Here is a 23657-nt window from a genome sequence, read left to right as displayed (position 1 = left end):
CACAGCCATAATTTTAGTATCTATTATGATCCTCACAATTTTAAATGAATCTGATTCAATCTTTCTGTCCTAGCTGATGACTACCACTGTTTCACTGCAGGTGAATTTCAGTGCCTTAAACTCAATATATTCAGTATCGCATATAACAAACTTGATCACAGCTTAAGATTGACCATCTGCTGTGGTGTATCCTTCAGTCAGGGTTTATTCAGCCACCCCAAATCACTGCTGTTACCAACCCACCCTTAACACTTTTGTCCCAAAGCTCACATTCAAACAACTGACCATATTCCACTAACATCCATGAAATTTGTGTTTCCCCTTGGAAGGATCTACAGTTTTAGAGTCAGTCTGCTCCACAAGAAACCTCAGATGTCGGGACTGTGGTGGACCTTATCAGCGTGCAGCCTTGCAGCAAAAACAGCCAGCCACATACTGAGCTATAGTAACTAGACCGTATGTAGGTGCCCCTCTCTTTCCAACACTTGTGAGATTGAATCAGGAGTACTGAGTCCAGTTTGGGGCTCTCCAGTACAAGAAGTACAGGGACATACTGGAGTAAGCCACTGCAGAAAGCCACCAAGGCACACAGAGGACTGCACTAGCTAATACACCAAGAGAGGCTGCGAGAACTGGGCTTGTTCAGCCATAAGAACAGCAGGTGAAAGCAAGCTCTCATCTCTGTCTACAGCTATCTAGTGAAGTGTCAGAAGGAAGATTGAGTCAGACCCTGAAAATGTTTTCTGTCATGAGGTTGCCAAACCCTACAAGCTACTCAGGGATATTGTGGCATCTCTATCCATGGAGATATTCAAAATCTAACTGGACACGGTCCTGGACAACCTGCTCTAGCTGACCTGCTTCAGCAGGGGGGGGTTGGACTAGATGATCTCCAGCTATCCCTGCCAACCTCAGCTATGGTGTGATTTCAGTGAAGTTATAACCTAAGCCTCTCACATCGTACCATAAACCCAGGCCCTGCTCAAGACTGTGATACACATTCAAACCTGGCAATAAATAGGACTATTTCCTCCTCTTCATATTATACTGTGGAACAAATCAAGCTTCCTTTCACTCTCCTTCCAAAGCGCTCCTCTAGGCTTCTTCCTTATGAAGAGCAAACTGTATACCTGCTGCTACCACAATAAATCTGAAGCCGTTCTAACAGTGCTGGAGTCCACGTGGATACAACAGCAAAATGTGACTTCAAACAATTGTATATATAATTAAATTTACACACATGATAACCCATTCTGCTAGTATGCAAACTTACATGTTTATGAAAACAGTTATTATGAATCAGTTCTTTCTCCAAAACTGGCATAAAGACAGGAATTATATGTGGACTGTATTACGTACCTTTGAAAGAAGTTACCAATATATATTTCTACTACATGCCCTTTAAACTCATGTCCATGTCACTATTAGTTTGTTTTGTTTACTGTTATCGTGTATAAAATAGATTATATCCCAGTTAAAAAGTATAATACACACTGAAGTTCACATGTGTTCATTGCAATGTTCAAATCATCACCGCAATTAATTTTATGCCATTGGGGTTTCACCAAGCAAAATAATATCCAAGTATTTAATTTTGCTCAATTCATCCTGTTTAATATGCACTTTTCTTGATGGTAAAAAAAATCAAACTTCAAATATGAGTGTAAAATTAACTACTATGTTACAGAAAACCCTTTCCAACAAATGAAAAATAAACAGCAATTAAAATTATGAACTCTTCAAAGCAGGGATTCTTTTTTTCTTTTTTCCAAGGCATTCATACGGCATGACACCTTGTCCATACAGTCCCAGTAAGGTCTTTCTTAGCCATATCAACATGAGACAAAAATACATTATGCAGCAATGTAATTAAGCTGTGACACATCTCATATCCATTCATGAAAAGTGCTGAAAATGATAGTACCCAAAACTAATTAACCATTTTCTCCAACAGTTTTCTAAGAGAGAGAACCACCAAAGAAAATTGCTACACAACAATGTGAGCACAGGTGTACTGGGTCAGACCAGTGTTTCCTGTATCCTTATCTCCAACAACCCCTAGAATTGCAAGGAACAATGTAACAACAATGACACCATATCATGATATGTACCCATAGTCTCCAATCTTTTTCACCGCAGACACCTCCTCAGTTATATATGTATTTAGTAACATTCAGTGGATTTCTCAGCCATTAAGTTGTCTCATCTCCTCTGAATTTCATAAAAGCTTTTCACACCGCAACATACTCTAAAGACATAATTTTCTCTTACAGGCACTCAGCATCCCATATCAAACAAGCACACAGAAGAATAAAGATCTCATTGACAAAAATATTCAAATTAGCAGCAGTAACTATAGTACTAACACATCCACTAGCTAACCAAGTGACAAACGGCAAAAAAATCCTATCCCGAAGTCTTAGAGTGCAAGTATCAGATAAGAGAAACTAGAAGCAATAAGGCAAAAGCAGCTAGCATCACAAGAAGTGATATCTTGTTAGAAGTAGCTTGGTGGTGTCTTACTGTTGTAGGCATTTCAGGTAAGGAACATCTTGGGGAACAGAGAGATGAACTCAAAAGGTGAAGTTATGAAAGAGTACTAGTCCATGCATTTAGGTATCAAATGTATGTTTGCAAATACAGTGCATGGGCAACAGGGCTGGTGTTAACAACTTGAAGGAAAGCCTTGACAAAGAGAAATGGTAAGATACAGTTGGGTGAAGAAGGGCTTGAAACTTAGGGCAAGTTACTAATATTTCATGCATCAGAGAAGGGAGGCCAGTGGGGATATAAAAAGACATGGTCAGAGTGACAGGCTGTCACTCTGCAAATGATCTCTGTAAGAGGATTCCAGACAGATATGACTGGAGAAAGAATAATCCTCAATGGTAGTAAAGATGAGCCTGAGGAGTAGGCAGGAAGGAAAACACATAGAGCAGGGTTGTTAGGCAGAAAAAACCTGCAAGACTTAGATGTAGTCTGAACGCAAAGAACTTAAGAACAAAACAAAACAGTTATAATAGGTCAGTAAAAAAACATATAGCACAGAAAAAGTGTTCATTTTCATGATATCCCATGTCAGCATCCAGCAGTCAGCTGTGTAAAAACTTCCTGGAGTTGCATCATCACCGTCACATTTAATAGCTCCCCAGAGACATAACAGAGTAATGCTTGATCCATTTTTGAACCTGTTCATATTTTGATCTCTAAAACACCCTTTGGCAAGGAATTCCACTATTCAATTGCATGTTATGTTGGGGGGGGGGGGGGGGGGGGATGGGGAGGAGGAGCACACCAAAAAGCCCTGAAAACAACAAAAACAAAAAAACAACTTCTGTTAAATGTTTTAAAACTGTTTCCTGAGAATTACACAGGATGTTTCCTTTTCTTTTAGTATTAGACTTAATGAATAATTGTTCCTTGATTGCCTTCTGGAGGCCTTGCATGATGTTATAGCCAATTCCCCTCAGTCGTCTCTTTTCCAAGATGAAGTATTTTACTTTTCCTCTGACGAAACTCTTTCTGTATATCTCATCACCCTTCATGCCCTTATCTCAAACTACAGTATCTTTTTGAAATTATGACAAAAGTACACAAAATACATAGACTGCACACACTGTGGATTTATAGATCGGCATAATTCTTTCAACGTTCATGTTTTCTGTTTGTTTTTCTATTTCTTTACCACTAATACCAAATACTCCATTTGCCTTTTTACTTGCTAAACTATGAAGGGAAGGGCTGTATCTGTGAGACTGCCAAATTACAGTCCTTTCCTAACATGCAATATGGCAGTGTTATCCTGAAAAATAGATGGAGGGCTTGGAAAGAACTCTAGGAGATCTGTTTTGACTAAGGGATTCTAAGCTAGGCAATAAAGGAGGAGATGACAAAGAAGCAAGACTAAATTTTCATTGAGGTAGAAATACCATAAACCTATGAATCATCTGCAAAGAGATGATACTTAAATTGTGTTTCCAGATAAGATTATGCAAAGATGAAGAGCAGAATAAGTGAAAAAAAGGGGGCGGTTGAGAGACAACACGTTGCATAACTCCCACACAAAGCTGGATAGTGAATGAGAAAGATCCTCCAAAGGATGCACTGAAAAAGGGATGAAAGTATCCAAAGACAGCAGAAAGAGGGCACTTGCCAAGAAGTCACAGGGCAAAAAGAACAAGGACATGGTCAACTGTTTTCACAGCTGACTGGCAGGTTGAGAGGATCAAAGTTTAAGATTTAAAGTGCAGTTCACTTGATGATTTAGAAGTCTGTATCTTGCACGGAGAGACAGTCTCAGAAGCAACCCAGTGGGATCACCCCACTTAGTCACATATACCTCTGCTCTGCCTTCTACTACGGCCTTAGTACAACTGCCCATCACTCCAATGCACTCTGCATTTGTGCTTGCTTCTGTTTTAGTAGCACAGGGCTATAGTATGATGCTAAGAAGTTGGTTTACTTATGTGATTGCAACACCCAGGGCTTTTTGTGTAGTAACTGGGTTTGCATTATGCAGCCTTCTGAGCAGAAGTCAATACTGATTGAGGTAGTATGAATTCCGACTGGAACGGAGTCGTACACAACTTTATGAGATACAGTTCCTGACTACCAGCAACTGAGCTACAAGTGGAAGGGTGGCCCCAATGCTATAGGTGTGCACCTCCTTTTCCTCACCCATTCCCAGATCAGTTAACCAGGTTAACTACCTTCAGCTAAGATTTCTCTCACCATGGAAGGAAATTACTGGGAAATATAATTAATACAGTTTCCCACCCTGAACTCTTTTCAAATAATTTGCCCATGAAGTTGGATAGTCTAGATCAAAATTACTGTATCACACATATATCAATGACTTCTGAAAGTACAAATGGAAATGACATAGTAATCTTCCAAGCATTTTGCTTTCTTTTTCATTGCAAACAGTAAAAAAAAAAAAAAAAAAGGGGGGGGGGGGGGAAGGGAAGCATTCTTAACTAATACACTTTAGTTATTAAAAATTTCTGTACCTTGGAAAATAAATTAATTATAATTAGCTGCCACTTGGATAATTTTGTGTATAGCATTCACATCAGCGATCTGCTAAAAAAAAAGGCAAAATCAACACATACATTTTCTTAAATAAAGGACGTGCATAAAACAAAGTCAGGCACTCGGTTCCTCTTTCATTCCATATGATACACAGCTGCGTCAATCCCATCAGGAAACAGGCAACAGGAAATTCTTAACATTCTGAAGAGAAATCTAAAGATGTATCTCATCACCCTTCCTCCTAAAAGTGCTTTTCGATTGTCTAAAAGACTTTTACGCCAGTTCTAAAATTATTAATTACTTTACTTAGCTTTTAAGCAGCTATAGGCCTCATTAAGTAACTAACAAGGAGTCAATTTTTTTTTGTAAGTTGCATTCACTTTTTCTTTTCCTCCATCCCAAAATATAAATCAATAATGAAACCTTGACACCTATGGACAAAATCAAAAGCAAGTACCCTAGCTATCGGAAAATGTTCCTTCATAATGTGCTGCTCCTGTGTTTTGTGTTTCTAACTATAGCACTTGCATATATAATTCCATTATACTTTTATAAATCACCATTTTGAAAAATGCTTTTGAACCATTAATATATTTTCCTGGTTAAAATTCTTTGAGATGTTCTTAACAAGAGTCTTAGATAATGAATTTGGGCAAACTCTGGAACAGTCTTTACAGTATTATCATTCTCATTAATTTTCAGAACTACCCACTGTGTTGAGATGATTGTCATGGGCCTAAGACTTCAATTTGGCTAAATATTTTTGCATATATTTCAACATATAAGTAACTAACAGATGTTTAAAATGTTAAGTTCACATTCTAGAAATGGTTAAATGTTTACTGTAATATCATAATTTGTTTTTGCACTCATTTTTATTTTCCTGCTTCTATCTTTAAACACTCTGTTAGAGTCCTGGTTGGCTGTAGACAAAACGCTTTAAAATGACTTCACGAGAAAACAAAACATACTCGATTTAGTAAATACAGCTGTGCTTTTAAAGAAAGAAAAAAAAAAAACACCAAAAACCCCCACTTAATGGTACCACAAATGAGAAACAAAGAAACAAAAAGAAAACACAATGCTAGAAATGTTACTTTTACCTAAGGTCCAGACTTCATGTAAACCATTTTAAATTGTTTGCATAATAATAGCTTTTAAATTCATATTTTATGTTTGCTTTAGAAACCTAATACATTCTGCTGTCTTACATCATCACTAGAAAGCTACATTAGATGAAAAAAAATACTTTTGAAATGTTAATATGAAGCATATAGAGTATTTTACTTTAGTCCAGATTATTCTTTTTTCTTTGTTTTTTGGGTTTGTTTTTTGGGTTTGGTTTGGGTGGGGTTTTTTTGTTATCTTTGAAGACTGCTTCTGTTTCCATTGTTTCATCCTTAACCATTCACATATCAGAGCAATAAGTATTTCATTACTGGTTTATCTGTCCAGAGGCTTGAGAAGCAGTAACAATTAACCCTCCCTTCACAGTGATTGATACAGGCTTTGCTTTCAATTTGTTCCACTACACAGATCATGAAATTCTGAATGCGATCATCCTTATTGACCTACACTTTCAAACACACAGCTACAATGAGATGAAAGTAATTATTAAAAGGAACACAGGACTACTCAATGCTGAAACAAAGTCTTGAAAAATCTTTTAGATGACCTTCTCATAAAACTAGCATTGTTTGATGTGAAATAAAATGATGGATTTGCTTCATAATCTGGAAATATTAAATTTAAATCTGATCAAGGTACGGTATCATTATATCATATAAATCCAGCTCTAACATCATATCAGTTCGTATCTGACCCAATAAACAGTAACTTCAACCAGAGTGATCATAGTAGGATCAGGCCCTATATATTTTAAAAGTTCCTCCATCAGCTTTATTTTACACCAGCTCTGTTTGAAATGTTGTGTTAAAAATGACAAGACTGTAATTACTATTCCACTATAGTCCATCTCAGAAAGACACGGTGTTTCTTTTTAAGATCCTGTACTTCTTGAGGCACCTAATGTAAATAAGTACACGGGAAATTCAGACTGCTAAGGAAAAATGAGAAACTCAAGTCAGATTTCCATCATCGGCTGAGATGAACCAAGACCTATATAAGCCACTGCTGGAGACTTACTGCAGTGGAAAACAAATATTTTTCATAAACCACTGAAAAATAACCCCACCAAAATATTAATTTCTTGTAATCGATCCATTTTTGAAAAATGCAAAAGGATTGGTAGGTGAACAGTAATGACAGAACTATTTAAAATATGGGTTGCAGTCAAAGAAAATCAGGATAGAAAACTGTGCAGAAGGGTGTTCTTACAGGCCTGAGGCTCTAATCACAAAACAGAGTGATGGAGATGAACCAATACTGCATGGATTAGCAATGAATTATTTTGAACTATAATCATGTGCCAGCACAAAGGGAAGGTAAAAACTAGCCATTACTCACAAGCTGATCTGCAGATAAGAAGCAGAAAAAAAAAGTAAAAATGGGAAAATATTTATATGCTAAACTGAGTCAGGAAAATAATGAAAATCTAAAATGTTGTTACACTTCAAGTAACATTCTATTTAATGTCTTTCGTGTACTGTATAATATCAAGTATTTACACAATACAATCTGTAAGATGCTGGGGCTAAAGCAGGGTTAAATCAGAAAACTCTTCTGTAAATTAGTATGGGATAACAGTATGTGCTAAAAAATATACTAATAGAAGAGTTAGTTTTAAAATAACACACATGGGAACTAATTTTTCCCACTGTAAAATTGCAGGAAATACATATATATATATATATATATATATACACGTGTGCATAGGTGGAGATAGGTAAAGGTATATGCAAATGTGTACATGCACACACACACTTACATATACATATGCATATATCATGAGGGATTTAATTTCCATTAGTCCATCTGAAAGCAAAGCACCACCATCTTAAGATTCAATGTTAGTTTTCCCACTCAGGAAAAAAAAAAAAAAAATGTTAGAACTAATTTTGTGAGAAAAGAAAAATCAAAACTGCTACCCACAAAGATTCCTGAGATTCTTATGAACAGACTGTTTAAATGAAGAGCACTTTAATCAGTAGAGGAATCCTCACGTTTCTAATGTCTTGCTGTGCATTCTGCAGGTTATAGTAGCAGCTGGTAGAGGTCATATATCTTTTGTGAGCATCCCAAAAAGGCTCACTGCCAGACTGTTAAATTATGAATAAGCAATGAACAAAAGAATGCAGATACGGTGGTGACAAGATAATCCAAGCAAATTTATCTATGACAAATTTCACAGGATTAACAAATTACATTTACACAGAACAATAAAAATGTGAAAAGAAAAAAAAAAAAAAAAAGGATGAGCCTACTTTTCCCTCACAGCATTAGAGGAAAAAAAATTGCCATTCCAATGCATGTATTTACATTTAACTTTATCTAAAGTAAGACATTTATAGCTTGTGGGAGACAATCAACTAGCATTATTCCATTCAAGCAAATACATATACTGTGTCTACCTAACATACGACATATGCCTATACTTTGTAGTATACATGTGTGCAAGTCAGTGGAAAATCTTTAAAGTTTCCCTCACAATTAGTAACAAGCAGAATAAATATATAATTCTAATTTTGCTTTGCAGGTGGAATATTCTGCCCTTCTGTCAGTTAAACCACACTTTTTTCCTTAATAATTCTGGGGTTTGTTCCTATTTGAACTGAACAAATATTGTAATATATGATAATTGCCACAAGAAAAAAATCAGTCATGAATCGGACTTAAATACTTTTTTGCCAGTGTCACAAAACCATTAAGAACGATAAAAATGAAAAAAAAAAAAAAAAAAAAAAAAAAATCAGCACTCTGAAAGGATTCCTAAATCCACAGTCTAAATACTGGATATTCCTAAAGATGTACATTCAGTATGTCAGAGAATTTGCGAGGGAAGAAGATGGGATTTGCAGTGTTTGCTGCATCCTGTGGTCTCCTATTCTGGTCTGGAGAAATGATACAAACACAAAATTTTTAAAACTGCCCTCAAACAGCACGGAATAACAGTTGCCAAACTGCACTTCTGTAGAGAAACATTTTTCTTCTTGTTAACAAAGGAATAAAATGAAAGACAGCGCCTCTTAGTTTCAAAATTTAAGTGTAAGTAGAGTGCCTGATAAAATAAACATCATATATGTTTGAAAGATATGGAATCTGCTGTATCTTTTCTATCACGCTTCTCATCTGAAGTCTGTATTTTCTGTCACCTCCATTTATTTCTTCTTTTTTGTTAATCCAAAACAGCAGTTTAGTAAAAACACATCTTGAATAAAAATGGGCCTTCTGAAATAATATATATCATTTATGTATCAAATATACGTTCTTGTTACAGAGCACTGCCTACAAACAGGAAACCTCACTATTAAAGTGAACATCCAATTAATTAAGATACTTTAGTAAACTACTTGGATCCTTCAAACACTGCTACTTGAGTACCATTTATCTAGCTCATTCAGCTGCTGAAAAAAATTACTGTAGTTTTGATTTTCCACAAGAAATACAAGGTTTATTGTAAAAATGAACAGCAACTCAGGAAGAATGAATAAATAAATTCACCCAAAGCATTTGTTTCTGTGTTTATGTTCATCTTCTATTTGTTGCTTACCAAGAGAAAACAGGTTTGTCTTTTTACAATGTGGGTTTTTTTTAAGAACCTCCTGTCCATACTGTTAGTAATTTATGCAAAGGTGAAGCAAACATGCCAATCCTACATCTAACTATAGTCAGACAAATAACATCAGCTACTTTTTTTGCAGCTGTGAAGGTTGAAGGATAAGTACCACTGGCAGCTATTTTCTTTTTTAAGACTTTTTTCCTTTTTTAATCCCACTGCCAGCAAGCACTGTACAGACTCAGTCACTCAGTTCTTTCTATTGACCTCAACCTTGACCTGTGAAGACTGTCCACCTACTTTTTTTCCCCACAAAGTAACATATTCTGCCTCCCATCATCGCTAAGAAAAAACAGCTTTCTAACAAGTATTCTTCTAAAATTTGGTATGTTATACTTTTGCTAAATGAATTACAGTTTTGGCAGGATAATTCTGAGCCACCATATAAGCCCAGGCTGTGCATAAACTGATCATAAATGTAAATTTGCACATGACTTTCAAACACCATGCACAAGCAAGAGGAAAAAAAAAGCACACGCACGGACACACACACCCTGTCAAAATATAAATGTATCGGTTCTGTGCCTAAATTTGAGCAAAACTATAACCCTTTAGGATTTAATCCAAAATGACTGTTCAAAGACTATTCATTACCCAATAAAATTCAGTTTAAACAAGTAATGTGTAATGAAGCCTGTTCTAAATTCCTGTTAGAGACAAAATTCCCAGGCAAGTATTTTAAAAGGGGCTTATAGGATTTAGGTGCCTATATTTCACTGAAATGCAGTACATTTTGGATGCCTAAATCCAATAGGCTCTTAAGAAAATCCGAGCCCCAGGGACATTATTGTAGATTACATACATACATATTATTCAGACCATATCCCATAAATTCACTATGTACATATGTAAACCTAACATGCCTGCAGGTAATGGAACAGTACTTTTCCACTTAAATTATTTAACGTAAGTGTTGAACTTCTATTATATATCAAGCTAACAGCTAATTTTAAATCGCAATCAAGCCATTCTCTGAAAGCACTTTATTTCAGTGGAGGTTTTGCCTGTAAAAGAAATGTTAATCCCTCTAACGAAGGCAGTGTAATCTTTGAATACACAGTCAAAATGGGGCCTGGAATTTCATTCCTAGTGCTAACATTGACACCTTCTGCCACTTCTGCTAGCTCTCAAAAATCTTTTGTGCGTAACTATCTCATCAGTAAAACATGTAGAATGGTGTTTACAGACCTTTCAAAGCACACCAAGCTATATAAAGAAACATATCTACAGAAATACCCAGTATTAATATTAAAGTCTTCTGCAGACGTTGTATGACATCAGTGAGAAGTTCCCTAGAACAAATGACAAGATACGACTGAAGAGTGAAAGTCCAAAATGCAACATATAGGAAAGGCTGGGAAAACAGCCTGTAACAAATCTTCAAAACTCTGCTTCTGGTAATCATTTCAAATTCTTGCTTACGTATCACTTGTTCTTTAATGTGCCTGACTCTCACCCACAATCAGAGTGCCAGGTAAGGGCTCAGTATCTGGCTGCAGCAGGCTGAGATCAGAAACTCCTTGAGAACTGCTCCATTTTTACTCGAGAATCTCAGGACTTTCCCATTTTATAACATACAGATGCAAAGTTCATTCCTCCTCCCACTAAGTACGTTCAAGCTTGTCATTGCAATACTGAGAACAAATTCATATCTATTGAATTATATGGTAAAAATACTTTTATCCTTGCTTGTGATTCTCTGTAGTATACTTTAATTATATGCATAATTTCATTTGGGACTTTTTTAAAGATTAAACTGCAACTTGAACTCAATATTCTCCCAAAGACAGGGTCCAGTTCAGCCAAGCTACAAACACAAATAGTATCGTACCCTTACTGTACCTTCTTTGCCCTGTGTAATATACCAGTGTAGCATACAAAATTAGCAAATATTTTTACTACTGGAAGTCCTGTTCAGATCGATGGCACAACGGTCCTATTCATTTGACTAGGACTTTGTGTATTGCAAAACTACTGCTTGAGCTAGTCACAGAACAATGCTCTAGTCATATAAGACATGGCAGCAACCATTATGCTCTTACTGTGGCACATCTTATGCAGCAAAATGCAGTATTATTACAAATTATCCTTATTATGCAAAGTCCTATTAAACAAAAAGTCACGCAACCTCATTCACACTAATGGGACTTTGTATGTTAAAGATAACATGCAGTAGCTTTATAAATATTACATAGCAAGAAATTGCCTCTTCTGAAAGAAATGCAATTATTACAAAATGAATTTTCAAAACATTCCCTCTCATGGCCATGAATCTTGGGCAGCTTCTTTAAAAAAAAAAATAAATAAATAAAAAACCAAGCCAAACATTAAGCATAAACAAACAAACTAACCAACCAAAGAAATAAACAACTGGGGTGAAAATGGCAAGTCTTGCCTATTTGACTTTAAAACATCTTATGTTTTGAAAACAAAGACAAATTTCCGGGCTGAATTGCTGTAGAACAACTTTGTTTGATTCATTTTGAAACAATGTAACTAATGCTGATGGCTCATCTCAGGAGGTGCTCTTATACCTGCAAAAGCTACTAGTGACAATAACATGACATGACTCTGATGGGCTGACTGAATGTAAGGTTTATTCACATGAGATGAGATTTCAGGAAATGGTCTCATAACATTAAATTCTAAAAAGACAATTACTTAATTGATAGCAAATGAAATTCTGCCATGTTTGTGAAACAGCTTCATCTTACTGACATCAATGGGAGCAGAATCAATCCCAAAATGTTAATAAAATGGTAACAGTTACTTTTCATGGTCAGTATCAGTTACTGAAAATTCTTATTTTAGAATACATTTTCCAATAAAGGGGGCATTTTATGAAACAAACATTTATTTAAACATTGTACCTTTTAGGAAGCACGCTGATGAAACTAATGCCTAGAACGTCAATTTTCAACAACTCTTTTACATCACACTCGCAGTAAAATTCCCATCTGGGCTGGCAACTTGTGTGCCAAGTTTCAGACAAATGTGATTTGAAACTGCCAGTATATTACACTCAAAAATTCAAGTGAGACACTAATAAAAGGAGACGGATGTTGACAATATATCCTGACATTCCCTTAAAAATACCTATGGTTCTGGGTGCTGTATTAATCTGTTAACAAAACTCTCTAATTATTTATAACTCATTTATAATATGGCATTAGAATATCATGCCACTAACTTGGTAGAAAACAAGCTAACTGGATATAACTTGTAAGAAAAAAACAGCTGTGCTCTAAAGAATGTAGAAACAGTGCTGCAGACAAAATCTTGTTATTCAGAATCCCGTTAGTTACTGAAAATATGTAATATAACTTTTGTTGATCAATACTCTCATGTAAGCTCTAAATAATGTATGAATCTAGCGGAGAAAAATGCAGCAAATCAAATATGGTGGGAGAATGTTTCAAATTATGAAGAGTAGTATGACTGCTAATCCATAAATCAGAAATCGGAAAGATTGTTGTAATGTGGGAGGGCTCTATTTAATAAAGGTCATTATAACTCCTGGCTCTAGAGCTATAAGATCTAATATCCTCTCTGGTAGCTCTATGATATGCCCATGCATTACTGTTCTTGTTGACAGTCTGTTGCCTTGGAAATATTTCATTATTTCAGTTTTTCCATTTGTAGACCCTTGGCCTTGTGATATGAAGGCCACCCTATTTCATATTTTCGATTATCATTTAAGCAATCTTCTGAAGCTATTTATATAAAAGCAAGTGTTAGACAATGCATATCATCATTTATCACTGCTATGTTTAAGCTCATGCTCTAGAAAGAAATGCCAAAATAAAGGGGTTTTTTTCTCTTTCACTTTAAACCAATAGCACTCTGATATTATGATATGCTTTACAAATCAATGTTGGCATATCGTATGCATGACACTTCTGTCTATTTAATTTTCTTGGTTATATAGCCACACAATTGAAAAACTCTAAACTGCTACTGTAACTGTAAAATTTGCTAACACTGGTAGTTTAAAAGGAAATCAAACAAATGTAAGTAACTTTTCAAACATTGTTTAAAAAACCTCCACAGGTGAAAAAAAGTTTCAAGGCAATTCAAGTGCTTGGTTGCATCAGAGACTGTTACTTTTTACATTTGTTTTGTAAGCACTGACCCCTTACTTGAAAAAATGTAACACAATCTACCTAAATGTTGTGGAAGCAAAGACTAAACAACAAATGTACACAAAGTTCAGTTACAGGATTCTTAATCTTGAGCACTAGTCTGCTGAAGTAGTAATTAAGAAGAGACTGCAAAACCCCTTCAGTAACTCATATGCGCCCATATTTCAAATAGCTTGGCGCACACAGCTGAAAGGATGTGTTCAAAACCAGCTCAAATAAACAGTCACATGCAAGACTTCAGGAGCACATTGCATAACTTTTAATACAACGTACGTGAGTGCCGGTTTATTGAAGCATTGATCCACCTTCTCCAAAAACTTTGTTGTTGTTGTTTTTATTAAGGAACAAACAGGTTGCCATTATATCTGCTACAAAAAAATATCATCAATTTCTACATGTAATATTTATAACTAAACTGTTCAGAGCATTGTAAAGAGTGATAACACAGTGAACCCTAAGGGCAAAAAACAACTGCCTGGACACTAGGCCAAGTTTGTGGCTATTAGTGTTCCAGGAATTTAGACCACTTTTTTTTCCCCTGAAATGATTACTCCTCCCACTCCCTACAGGGAAAAACTACTCCGATCCAACCTTTAAAATGACAGCATCAGAGCTGAACAAGAAGATGCTATTAAAGGGCATTAAATTAAATACAGTATATCCTCCTACAACTTCAATCAGAATTTCAGACCAAGTGTTATTTAGTTCAGCTCTCAAGTGGAGCAGAATAACAAATCGCGCACTTTGATTTACCTTCTCCGAATGCCAAATGGAGACAGGTGATAAAGAAAGCACTCATGCACAGGCTATGAAGTTTCCCCTAGAAATTAATTCTATCTTCAAGATTCCTATCTCAGAGAAATTCCCAAAATGGCACACAAATATGCTTCTGCTGGAGAGATTACTGAAGCTATCCTGGCAAATACACTTAACACTAATATAGTACCATTCTCAGAAAGAAGACAGGAGAATTGTGTGTTGGGGGGGGGACGGGGGACAGGACGTATTGATAGAAATTGTTTTTTCAACAAAGAACTCTGCAGGAGAAAAGCCTGCTGCTGTAAGTGTTATTAACACAGTAGAAATGCCTTTGCAGCCACTGAAATGGAGATTTTTAAAAAATATTTATAGTTGAAGATGAAAATCTCCGAGTTAAGTCATTGACTTCTGAGGATGCACTGTTTTCCCATTACATGTATCTCCAAATTGTGCTACATATCAATATAGCCTTGTCAAAGTGCAACAGTTAATACTAATGCATCTAACACAGCCACGCTGACACATCAGTGGCGAATATGAAATGTATGGTTTTCTGATACCGGGAAGTCTGCTTCCTTAGGAAAAATGGCATAGCTATTTAGATAAGATCTGAAGCTTTTGGAAGTTGTACCAGAAGTGCTGATCACACAAAAAAATATAAGTTTGAAGTTAAGATTAAAATAAGCACGATTCCCTGGACTTTATTTTTGTTTAAATATTTTTCAGACTTCTGCTGTGGAATATAAACCGAGTAACACACACTGCAGCTACTTTTAAAAGCTGTCCAAATGTTAACTTCCATTTCCACAGCTAACCAGGCACCTTCCTCACCCCCCACCCAGAAGTTCACTTCTAACGGGGCAGGCGGGGGGGGGGGGGGGGGGGGGGGAATGGGGGGGAGCCCACCCCAAACCCTCTGGCTGCTCTCCTTCTGGGCATACACATCGCAGGGTAGCGATGGGGCTTTGAATACTTTTGTAAGAATCACAAAGTAACATCACATGAACTTGTACTCTTGTTTCCTACCAGTCACTTCTAGAAAGATTCACTTTACTAGAACAAATCCGCTACGGGCAATTCGTGTCACCAGCAGAGCAGATTAATAGCCAGCACTCTCCCCCAACAAAAGTGCGTGGGGCAGGCGGCGGGCCGGGAAGCAAACGGGGGGTAGCGCGACCACCCCACCCCCCCCCGGCCCCCGCCTCCCTCCCCGGGCCCCGCGCACCGCCGCACCGCCTCCCCGCCCGCCCGCGCACCGGCTCCGCTCTGCCCACCCCGAGGGGCGCCGGCACCCGCGGCCCGCCCGGCGGCGGCGGGGCGGAAGGGCCGGGCCGGGCCGGGCCGATCAGACCCGCAGGCGCGGCCGGCGGCGCGGCCCCCCCCCTCTCCGGCCTAGCCGCACTTGAACCGCACCGGCGGAGCCGGCCCCTCCGCCCGGCAAGTCGGGCCTGGCGCGGCGCCCCGCCGCCCCCGGGGCCGCCGAACGGCGGGGACCGCCTGGGGGGACCTCCCGCCCCCGCACACACACACACACACGCGCGCTCGCTCTCTCTCTCACACACACACACACACACACGCCCGCTCGCCAACGCGCCCCGCCGAGCACCGGCTCCGCCGAGCCGCGGCGGTGCGGCTGCCGGAGCGGGGCTGCTGCTGCTGCGCGGCTCGCCCTGTGTGTGTGCGTGTGTGTGTGTGTGTGTGTGTGTGCGGCTGGCGGTACGCACTAGGAGGAACTCCCGGTGCCCGGCTGTGCGAGCAGCGGGTGCCGGCGGCAGGTCCCCCCACCCCGGCATGGCAGCCAGCCCCGGCCCCCGGCGGCGGCGGCACGGCACGGCCCGGCGCTGCTGCGGCTGCTGCTGCTGCTGCAGGTTCAATAAAGAGAAAGTGTTACCGTTCTCGCCTGGAAGGATCCTGCTGAAAGCTTGGCTTGGTGGGCGCCATCTTCCTGGGATTTTTTTTTTTTTTCCTCCTCTCTCCCTTACTTTTCCCCCTCCTGATGTTGGTGTGTGTTGTGTGTCTAGCAGCAGCAGCGGCGGCAGCAGCAATGGCCCTGGTTAGCCAGACAGGCTAAGGAAAAGTACTGAGGCCAAAGCATCGCGGGCTCCCACTCCTCCGCGCAGTCCTGGTGCAGGTTGCTCGCTCGCTTGCTTGCTAGCGCTGCTGCTGCCGCTGCCGCCGTCCATAAGCCGAGGAGCGGAGGGAGCCGGGGCCCCGCCGGCCCCAGAGACATGCCCAGCGCAAGCAGCGGCGGCGGCCGGCGGCGGCGGCGGGGAGAGCGAGCCGCGGCGCAGCCCCGGCGGGCAGCCCGGCCGCTGGCATCGCCCGGCAGGTGCGGCACACACACGCACACACACACACGCACACACACACACGCTCTCTCTCGCACACTCGCACACACTCACACCGCCGCGCCCGCGGGCCAGACTACGCGGGGTGCCAGGCCATGGGGCCAGCGAGGCGGGGGCGGGGGCGGGGGAGGGAAGGAGGGGAGTCAGGGATCTCCGGGCTTGACCGCTGTGAAAGTATTTCTGGGCATTTTCCAGCTGCTTCCCCAGCTCCGCTCCCACTCTGCGTGCAGGGGACGCAGCCTCCGCTGCCGGCGCAACAACGCCACTCAGTTGCAGTTTCGCACACTTTCCTCCTCTGGAGTCTGGGCTCCAGCGGGAAGGGGCTGAGGGAGGCAGGGACTCTCCGCAACTCGGCGGGCGCAGGCGGCGTGTCCCCCGTGGGCTCCCACGGCGGAGGCCGGGCCAGGGCGGGGGGCGACCGGCCGGGGGGTGCGAGCGCCCTGCGGCCCACGGGGCCGGACGCGGGGGTACCCGACGGCCGCCCCGCGGGGACGGCGGCGACCCCCGCACCCCCCGGCCCCCTCCGGGAACGTGCGCGCACGTCCTGAGAGTACGCGCTGGGTGCTAGCGGCATCAGGGGCGCAGTGCTGGGGACGCTGAGAGTGATGACCCGCTTTGTTGGGAGAGGGTGTAGCACTTCACGCTGTTTTATTGGAGATTATGAAACTAATCACGAAAGAAAGGAGCGGGGGAAAGAAACCGCTACCTTAATTGTTCCTTCCAGGACATCGGGAAAACCCGAGCGCTGAGAGCTTTTAAAGGAGGAATCCCTCCTTCGCTAAAAGCTAAAAGCCTTCCATCTCCAAGGGAACTTTGCGGCTGCTCTGCTGCTGCTGCTGCCGCCTGGGAAGTACAGCGTCCTGGGCCTGATCCTGCTCCCCGAGAAAAACCACCCGGCTTTCTTGGGGAAAGGAGCAAACCCCACAGGTCGAGGGGGTTTATTCACAAGAAACGTTTCGGCAGCCTCTCCAAAAGTTTGGGGTGGCTTTTTTTTTCCGGGGGTGGGGAGGTGAGCGCGCGTGGGAGCCGCAGGGGAGAGCCGGTGGGGAAGAAGTTAGCGAAGCACCTGGAAGTTTGGCTGCGGGGCGCCGTCCGCGCACCAGGGCCCGGAGGGTTTCTGACCGCAGGAGGCACGCGGGCCGGCGTAACTTTGCGCGGAGCGGCCCGGGCCACCCGCGCAGCCCCGGTTGGCGGGGGGGGCGGGGGGCAGCTGCCGCCCGCCCCGCGCTGCGCACGTGCGGCCGTTGCGCACGTGCGCAGCCGCCGGTGGGATGGCGGCCGCCCGGCCTCGGGTCCCACGGCGGCGGTACCACGGGGCTGGCAGCGCGGCCGGGGCTGCGGGAGGCGGCCGGGGGTGCAGGTGGAGTTGAAGAACTGGACGGGGGAGGGGGGTGTCTAGAAAGTACCACATGCCGTTCCCTGCCGGCAAATCTGTCTCCTCGCCTCCAAAAAAAAAAAAAAAAAAAAAAAAAAAAAAAAGTTAACAGGTGTCACCTCGGCTTTTGCAACAGCATAGGAAGGTGTCGGTGTCTGCTACAATGTAAGCGTTTACAGAAAGCACGAAGAAAAATCTTTCGACGTAAAACACGCTGTTTTGTCGATAATACATAGTCAAAATCTGGAAGAAGTGCAAAAATGTTTCCCCCTGTTAGGCTAGTATGCGAGACATCCAGGCTGGTCTGGATCCCTGTTAGTCAAAGTACTTGGATGCCTCCTAAACACTATTTGAATTAGAGGTGTTAGTAGTTTGTCAGAGAAGTATTGCTTTTGTAACTTCTTTCTGATTACAGACTGACATAATCAAACTATTAAACGCGAGGTACTAAAAAATTGCATGCTGCCTTGTCTATATATTTCTGTTTAACTTAAAGTCTCCAGAGGTCCCTTTCATTTGTCTAAAAGCCAATCTGACATTTCTGACCCTTGACTTCCCCACTTCACAGACTAAACTATTGTGATTGCTGCCTGTACTTCCTCGTTAAAGTGTCCGTCAGTTTCCATTGTAATTTAAATATTTTATAAGTGACAAAAATCATACAGAAACCATGAAAAGAAATAAACTTTAATCCATTCTTTATATCTCTCACATTCAAGTTTTATATATATATATATATACACACATATATATATATATGAAAGGTTGGTGTGTTTGCTTGAGCAAAACAAGACTCATACTTAGTTTCAAATGTTTCTCAGCTAAGAAAGTGTTTAGGCATCATCAGGGGTTATTGTAGGAGTATCAGCTTCCTACTAATTTCTCATTTAATAAAACCTACAAAAGTTACCACCAAACGCTTTCTATCATGGGCACCAAATGGAAAATACATCATGTGTTTTCCAAACCTATAGGAAGCAACTCAAAGTTGCTTAACAGCAAAACAGGCAATGGTCGATTACCTATATCTGGCTCCTAAACCAATTAAGTTTGAAATATTATGCTGAAACTTCCTATGATATTTTTTTTTTCTTTTACCTCATAGAGATATCTAGTTCGGATATTGAGATTACACCGCATTTTTCTCGGGATTTAATTTAATGCAATAGTGGAAAGAAAGATACTTGGGACAGTGCCATTTTTCTTGCATTTAGAGAAGTGTAAAGGTTCTGTTCTGATTTCAGCCTACATTTATCTGTTGTAATCTTTTTTTCTTCTTTTTTTCTTTTTTTTTTTTTTTTTTTGTTGTTGTTTTTTCGAGGGTTCGGCTTCGGTTACAAGTTTATGATAGAGAAAACTAACAGATTCAAACTTCAAGTTTTGCCTTGTAGAAACACGAAGAAATGTCAGGTAATTAATTAAGCTTCATGTTAGTATCAGCACATATCGATGAATTGTTAGGGGGAATGGGGAAGGTCTTTAAACTTCATTATGACTTACTGCCAACTTTCTAAGCTTTACTTCCTAAAGGCGCTCTCTGTGAATTTCCTGCATTTGCATTAGAATGCATTTAAGATGAAAAAATAACAGTGCTGAGTATACTTAGGGTTTCGTGCTATATTTCCCTGTAGTAACAGGTGACATGATAATACTGTTAAACTACAATGTGGAATTGCAAGTGTGCAACCCCAAGTGAAAATTGTTCTCTTTCTTGGTTGAAAGCAAATTATCAATCAGCATACCATGATCAATTATCCCCCTGGCTGCCACACACTGGGATTTGCACAAGGCATTGACATTGAGAAATTCCTCTTTAAAAAGGATGAGCGGACGGGATCCCAAACTTTGCAGTAGCCAAGCTAAGCTGCCGGGGTCTCACTTTTTTTTTTTTTTTCTCTATTGTTGCTTTCCAGCTCATCCAAGACAAAACTAGGAGATTGTGTTTACTTCTCAGTGCATTTTAAAAGATGCTGTATTGAAAAAAAAAGGTAAAAACCCTCCCCTCCAACCAAGCGCCCTCCCAACAAACAGCAAGGAGAGATTAAAAAAAAAAAAAAAAAAAAAAAAAAAAAAAGGAAAACAAAGAAACACAAAAGCACAAAGAAAAAGCAAGTGAGGGAGCCTCGGGAAGAGCCGCACACCCCTCTCCCACTCGGTGCTCACCGTTGTTGGTAGGAGGTGATGCCCTGGACGTTTTGCGGGTTGCCGTTGGCCGCGGCGCCGGCTCGCCCCATGCCCGGCGCCGCCGGCACCCCCCCGGCCGCCCCGCCGGCCGCCGCCGCCGTCACCTGCACGCTGAAATCCGGGAAGATCCTGATCATCCCCGCGGCTCAGCACCCGGCGAGTCTCGGCGAAGAGGTGCAGCAGCAGCGACTCTCCCTCCGGCGGCTGCAGCAGCAGAGCCAGGCACACTGCAATCCCATTAGTGAGTGGCGGCCACTGTGAGTGAGGAAGGGCGCTTTGATGTGAGCTGCTGGGCTGAGATTGAGAGGAGTTTGGGGGGGGCTGGGGGTAAAGGGGGGGGGGGGGGGATTTTTACCGAATTGCAAACATGCAACGCGTGAAGATTTGAGGGGGTGGGGGTTGGGGGGTTGGAGGGTGGAATATCAGAGCTACAAAAAAAAAAAAAAAAAAAAAAAAAAAAAGGTATGTCTAATACCACTGGAGCTGTAGATATAAGAGAAAAATCCAGGCTGAGGAGGGACAGGGAGGAGAGAGGGGGGCGCAATTACTTTAGCGGTGCAGTGAAAATGATGAGCAGCAAATGTTGCCTTTTTTCCCTCCTCCTTCTCGTCCCTCCACCCCTCACCCTCCACCCAAAATGCAAGTCTTAGAGGATTTCTCTGTCTCAATGAAGTAATAATAAAGGCGGCTGACCACAGTCTGGGCTAGCGCCAACTGTGCGGGGGGGAGGGGGAGGAATATCCCTGCTCCCAGAGTCCTGAGGAGAAGAGGAAGAGTGGAGGATTGTTGCAGCGCAAGTTCTTGCTCTTGGTAACTTGCTTTTGCTCCCCCCCCCCCCCCCCCCCCCTTCTTTCTCTCTGTGAAGGGACGGTTTTCACAAGCGAGGAAATGCGCCGCTTTTGTGCAATGGCAGAGTTTGTTCCCTATTATAGGGAGCTGACTCTCCTCCCCTCCTAGTGTGCAGCAATGTTACTGCTAGTCAAACTTGTAAGGTGTGCGGTGTGTGTGCACGCACTGATCCCTACCGCTGCTTCAACATATCAATTATACCGCCCAGAGCTGCGAAAAAAAACCCCAAAAAACCAAACCAAACAAAAAAAAAACCCAAACCCCACAAAAAAAAACCCACAACAAAACCCAAGCAAACCTCGCAAAGCTCCCCCCCCGGGTGCGGCAGGCACCGCACCAGCAGCGGCCAGGAGGGCGGCTCGGCTCGGCCCCGCCGCCCCCGCGGCCGCGGCTCCTTTGTGCCGCCCCGGGCTGCGCAGCCCTGCCCGCCCGCCGCTCACCCCGCCGCCGCTCACCCCGCCGCCAAGTCCTTATCCCGGGCCGCGGCGCTGCGGGGCTCCGCTAGCCCACCGGGGCCGCGCCGCTGCCCCTGCCGCCAGCCGAGCCCGCCCGGCCGCGGCGCTGCGCTGCGCGGGGGCGGCCGCCGGCAGGGGAGCGCGGAAAGTTGGGCGGGAGCGCGGGTCGGCGGCGGGACGCCCCTCACCCCCACCCCACCCCGGCGGCTCCCCCGCCTCGTCCGGGCGGCAGCGCGGCCACGGGAGCCCCCACTCCGCGCTGCGGGGCTCGGCGGGTGCTGCTGGGGCTGCGCTCCGCGTCCCCTCCGCCCTGCAGCTGCAGCGGGAGGCCAGGGGTGAGGAGGCTGTCCCGCAGGGCAGGGGCGAGCCGAGCCGCCCGGCGAGTCAGGGGCAGCAGAGAACGGGGGGCAAAAGGGACACACACACCCACACACGTCCCGTCCCGTCCCGTCCCGTCGTCGGGTCCCACCACACCTCCCCGCTGCCGCGGTGTGACTCTGACACCGCGGACCTGTAGCTCCAAGCTGCGGGTCCTGGAGCTGAGCGCGGCGTCTGCCGGGGACCGCGGGCTGTGTGCGCCCCGCGGAGGGGCTGTGCGCGCCCCGCGGAGGGGCTGTGCCCGCCCGGCGGAGGGGCTGTGCGCGCCCCGCGGAGGGGCTGTGCCCGCCCGGCGGAGGGGCCCCGCAGCAGACAGCGACGCGCCGAGGGAGCGCACCCTACATGCGCGTTAGCTGCGCAGCTGACCCGCTTCTGCGGCAAGCGCGGCTCGCAGCAAGGGGAGCTGCGTGGGACGGAAGGCAGGTTGCACTCCAGAATACCCGTGGTGTTGGGAAGGCTATGACAGCATCTCTGGCAGGGGCAGATGTCCCAGGCTGCCCCGTCACTCCAAAGACATTGTAACCTTTGCTTCCATAAATCAGAGCTGTCACCTGGGCCACTCTCCCCTTTTCCCAGGCAACTGTGTGCCTCTTGGAATCATAGCTTGGTTCCTAATCTAACAATATCCTCCTATCCTGACTTTCCACTGCTGTTCCAAACCAAATTAAGACACACCAACTTTATGTTAAAACAGAATCTGCGTTCAAATCCTTTGTATTAAAAAGCATCTGTGTTTGCATTCTGTTTTAATACAAAATGCTTTGGATTGCAGCTAATACCAGGAGATATGAAACTGGTTAGTCCCCACATGTTGCACATAAAAAGAATTCATAATGAGCATCTGTGGGATGTGGAATGGATCCCATGAGTTAGCTGAAGACCTCATAACGTAAGAGCTGAGAAGCCTAAGTGAATTATGACTCTCCTTCCTCGCAAGTAGGATTAATTTTCTATCCCACTTATATTCATTATCTATCCTGTTTATACTATAGGGACATCAATTGTTTGAGTGTTAAATATGAAGGCTTTACAGAAACGTGTAGGTTAGATAGCTTGCGGTGAAGAGGGGGGATGTTATTGCTAGGAAAAATGTTATTCAATCTCCATGTTTAAAGAGCAGTATTAGATGAAGCTGCTCACTTTTTTAAGGGACTGAAAATTCTGTGCCTTTCTCTTACAACATATTTAAAATGTAAGGTTTACAAAGTACCCTCCATCTGCCTGTGGCCCTCTCAGTGGTGTCAATAGGAATTTTGCATGCAGATGTAGGCCCGTATACGGCCTTTAGAGAGCAGGTCAATAAATGGCTGGAGGAATAATTAAAGACTTCTGAGCTGCTCCTTTCCTTTTTCTTACAATATAGTACAAGACTGGCATGAATATAGGCTGGGCTACCACTCT

The 23657-nt window shown here is 43.0% G+C and overlaps 2 protein-coding genes across 2 annotated transcripts in view; both read right to left on the bottom strand.

The window, feature by feature from the left end:
* NPAS3 (neuronal PAS domain protein 3) overlaps positions 1–17075 on the bottom strand; it is a 611298-nt gene extending 594223 nt beyond the window's left edge. Inside the window, exon 1 of the mRNA XM_040602139.1 lies at positions 16559–17075. Coding sequence (XP_040458073.1) covers positions 16559–16608 — 50 coding nt within the window. The 5' untranslated portion in view covers positions 16609–17075. The remainder of the gene's footprint in view (positions 1–16558) is intronic.
* Positions 17076–17953: 878 nt separating this feature from the next.
* On the bottom strand, positions 17954–20847 carry LOC121091131 (formin-like protein 5). Its single transcript, XM_040600401.1, has 2 exons — positions 20554–20847; positions 17954–18458 (listed from the first exon to the last, which is right to left on the bottom strand). The coding sequence occupies exons 1-2, from the start codon at positions 20709–20711 to the stop codon at positions 17954–17956; spliced, it is 663 nt and encodes a 220-aa protein (XP_040456335.1). The 5' UTR covers positions 20712–20847.
* Positions 20848–23657: the final 2810 nt, after the last annotated feature.

The sequence above is a fragment of the Falco naumanni genome, chromosome 7 (assembly GCF_017639655.2).
Source record: "Falco naumanni isolate bFalNau1 chromosome 7, bFalNau1.pat, whole genome shotgun sequence".
Taxonomy (NCBI): domain Eukaryota; kingdom Metazoa; phylum Chordata; class Aves; order Falconiformes; family Falconidae; genus Falco; species Falco naumanni.
Note: the sequence above shows the minus strand (reverse complement) of the source record. Positions and strands in the feature narration are given on the sequence as shown.

What these genes read in the sequence shown, in the direction of transcription:
- LOC121091131 (XM_040600401.1), bottom strand. Translation starts at nt 20,711, where the DNA reads ATGATCAGGATCTTCCCGGATTTCAGCGTGCAGGTGACGGCGGCGGCG. An exon ending in ATCACCTCCTACCAACAACG is followed by an intron (nt 18,459 to 20,553) that starts GTGAGCACCGAG and finishes TTTTTTTTGGAG; the next exon opens with GCGAGGAGACAGATTTGCCG.